The 3,727-nt window shown below is 29.7% G+C and overlaps 1 protein-coding gene across 1 annotated transcript; it reads right to left on the minus strand.

The window, feature by feature from the left end:
- Nucleotides 1-558: 558 nt before the first annotated feature.
- Nucleotides 559-3,502, minus strand: LOC131632632 (uncharacterized). Its single transcript, XM_058903378.1, has 2 exons — nt 3,295-3,502; nt 559-1,043 (listed from the first exon to the last, which is right to left on the minus strand). Exons 1-2 carry the CDS (start codon nt 3,500-3,502, stop codon nt 559-561), a joined length of 693 nt encoding a protein of 230 aa, XP_058759361.1.
- Between the last annotated feature and the right edge of the window lie 225 nt (nt 3,503-3,727).

Raw genomic sequence — 3,727 nt, forward strand, 5'->3', positions numbered from 1 at the left:
TAGTACAATTCATTCATTAAAACATTTGGAATTTTATAATTTATAGAGAAAAACCAATTATGCCAATCTATTAAATTATTTTTTATTTAAATTTAGTACAAGATTTTATTAAAATCTACAATGATATTTTTTAATGATGAATGTGAAGATATAGATACAATATCAAATGTAGTTTTAAAAAAAAACATTTTATAACATTCTTTAGTTAATTAATATTTATTTCTTTAAATTTATACATTTTAAATTATCATAGTAAAATTTATTCTAATTTATTGTCTTTTATATGGAAAAATTAATATTTCAAGCATAATCAAAATGACCTATAAAAAAATTTTAAATGTAAATAAAAAATTAAATATTAACTATTATAAAAAAAATGATGTTTTATTTTTAATATATTTGTGCGAAGCACGGACCACCAATCTAGTTTATTATGTATTTATGTTGTGCAATTATTTTCAATCCAATGAGTATACAAGTAAAATTTTAATAACCAAAATCATAAACCTCTATGTTTTAGTTTAAAAAAACTTCTTAGATGAAAACAACAAATAAAAATTACAAATTGATTCCTCCAATTGGAATAAAGCATTCCTTATAAATTACTACTTGACTAAAATGCCATCCTTTAATTCCAAGCTCCCTAATCATTTGTGTTCTCAAATCAAACAAAATCAATTCATCATCTTTTTTTCGAAAGAATATATTACCTTCTTTGCCTACTCCAATAGGATGATCAACATCTAACAATAGTTCAATATTAAAGAGTTTTATCCATGATTCTTTAACACCGAGTTCGCCTAACACTGATATGTGAAAAGTACCGGAACCATGATACCATGAAATTGTAGCAATTGACCCATTTAACAATATTAAATGTGTACTCCAATCTTTATCCTTAAGTTTAGCATCCATGGAAAATGGAATGAGTGTTGTAATGAATATCTCATCACTTAAGTTAAATGAAACCAAATATGAACCATCAGGATATGTATTACTTAAACCTACCCAATGACACATTCCATGTATGTATATTCGTTGTCCTATACATTCCAAATTACAAATAGGCATGTCTAAATGAAGTATTCTCCAAAAATTACTTCTTAAGCTATATATTTCCCACGTATGTCTATTGTATAAATCTTCATGTGAATCATCTCTAGAGTAACCTGGCGGAACTAAATATATTACCCGAATTATTTTATAGTCATCTCTAATACCGTCATAACCAAATCCATGAATAACAACTAAATTCAACTCATGTGGTACCAATTCAATCGGACTACGAGGAATTACAATGAACTCTTTGATAGTTGGATTCCATAATACAGTTCTGAAAACTAAATTCTTGGAGTTGTACAAGCAAATAGTTCCATTAATACTACCAGAATCCAAAATATAAAAAAACAAATCATCATCATAAAAGGGATTTGGCCATTCTAATTTGACTTTATTTATAAAACTATCACCATTGAGAGAATACAATAAGTTATAACGATCATCAAGAGTACCAGTATTCAAATTAGTTATTGTTTGTTGTAAGAGAAGAGATGTATCATCATAGTAAGAATGGTGATTTGATATAAAATTATTTGAAAAAATACTCAAGAAATTTGAATTTTCAAATAGAAAGCTCCATGCTTTGCATACACATCCCAATCGTTTTAACGATTTTAAAGGTAAATTTGAGAGAATTGAAATTTCTAAATCAAAGGGTATATTGTTTCTTACTTTTTTACCTATAAATTTTTGCATATTCTCTTAAGCTTATAAATGGAACGGACAATGAGAGATTATGAAATATGTTATGTAAAATTTAAAATGACCTACTAAAATAAATTAAAATAGACTTGTTTATGGAAGAAATGATTGATATCAGGAATACTAAGAAACAAGATGGATATGAATTAATCAACTAGTGATTTGATATTTATATTTGATAAAATGAATTCATTAATATTGTAAGTTTCCATATTTTACAAAACTGAATCTAGACTTATTATTTGACTAGAGTTTTCTTAACTCATAAGTATTCTATAATAACTTAATGAAGAAGAAATCAATAAAGTTAGTTATTTTCCCAAAAAAACAAAATAATATAAAATTTTTTAATCAAATATTTCTTTTGATAGGAAAACTTAAATAAGAAAAAAAGTTCAAATTATTTAATTCTTTATATTTCTATAAATCATATTAACTTTTAGTAAATTATTAAATTTTTTTTTTTTGGCTTTATACCACCGGTTTAGTCCGGTTCGGGGGCGAGTTCTAGAATCAAGTGGTTCCATCCCCCTCCCGATCGCAGTTGCGGGGATCGAACCGTGGTTCTCCCTACCAAATCCAGCGCCAATCACCACTGGACCAACTAACGATTGGTTTTTGTTACCGTCCATCTTGTTTTGAGGTGTTCTTTATCATCTATACTTTTCTCATTAAAATAAATAACTTATTTATTTATTGAATTTGGATTAGTTAATTTTAGTAGAATTAGTAAAATACTAGTAGTAATATTTTACACACTCGCCTACTACTTTTTTTTCAATTTTATCACTTGATATTTTCTAGAAGTACAACACAGAAAATCCGAGAATTTTCGAAAAACCATAACGCGTTAAGTCAATGCACACCATTTCATAGGCACATGTAATAAGATATCACATTTCTAAGAATTTCATCCATTTTGACACTAGTGCGTAAGGGCCCAATCAAGGCACAAAAGCTTCCTTAACCGCTTCAAATTTAGCTTCCTCTACATATGACCGGGTGTACGATTCTTTATGCGTCTTCAACTCTTGGATGAGTTGATGACGGACAACCATATGGCTACCCTCTCCATTACCAAGCAACGCCGAGACGGCTCGGTAACCCCAATTACCTAATGCAAGCTCCTTTGTTTGAATTTTTTGAGATTTTTGCGATTAAGGAGTAGGTGAGTCTAGAAAGATTTTGTCGACGTGCTCCTTATTATTGCAGTACCGTTGATTATACACTTGTCTTATATTGGATATGTTGTCGGGTTCCTTCCTATTTAATTTGGCTAGTATATTTTTCCGTTGGACAAGATTCAAGGACATGTCATTAATACATGTAACTTTGCGCACAAATCATGGTTATGCAAACCACAAATAATAGAGAATCTCCACTTCTTGCTAGTCAACATGTAACCACAGATTTTAAATGGACATTCACATTTTTTAGTACCTGTGTCGTCTCTTTTAAAATTCCTTAGAGGAGGATGATATTTCCCGCTTCTTTCGCACAATATTGTTACAAAAGGGTTTCTTCTTGTCATACCATTATCTGATCTTCCTATTACCGCACCAAAACCAAGGTTAGTTGCATTCCTACGAATCCATGTTAGCATGATTTCACGATCATCAAAGTCTTGTTTTCTATTAAAGTCACCGCCGACATCTATCGCCTTTGTGACTACCCCTTCAACACTCGGAGAAACATCGACAAAAGGAACTATTTCTCTTGCGATATTATCAGAGTGCACCATACCTATTTGCAATCAATTGCCAAAATAAAAAATAATTACAACACTGTTAGAAAAAACAACACAGGCATTATTTCGTAGATGCACCTACGGAAGTGTTCATCTTCAACACGTTCAATATAAATTTCATGCATAATGTGAGCAATGCAATGGCTGAAGATGAATATTTACCTGAAATTCAGTCTTCTCTTGCTCCTTTTGATTTGTTTTACCAAAAAGTTTCAGTTT

Source organism: Vicia villosa, unplaced genomic scaffold, assembly GCF_029867415.1.
Source record: "Vicia villosa cultivar HV-30 ecotype Madison, WI unplaced genomic scaffold, Vvil1.0 ctg.000976F_1_1, whole genome shotgun sequence".
NCBI lineage: Eukaryota > Viridiplantae > Streptophyta > Magnoliopsida > Fabales > Fabaceae > Vicia > Vicia villosa.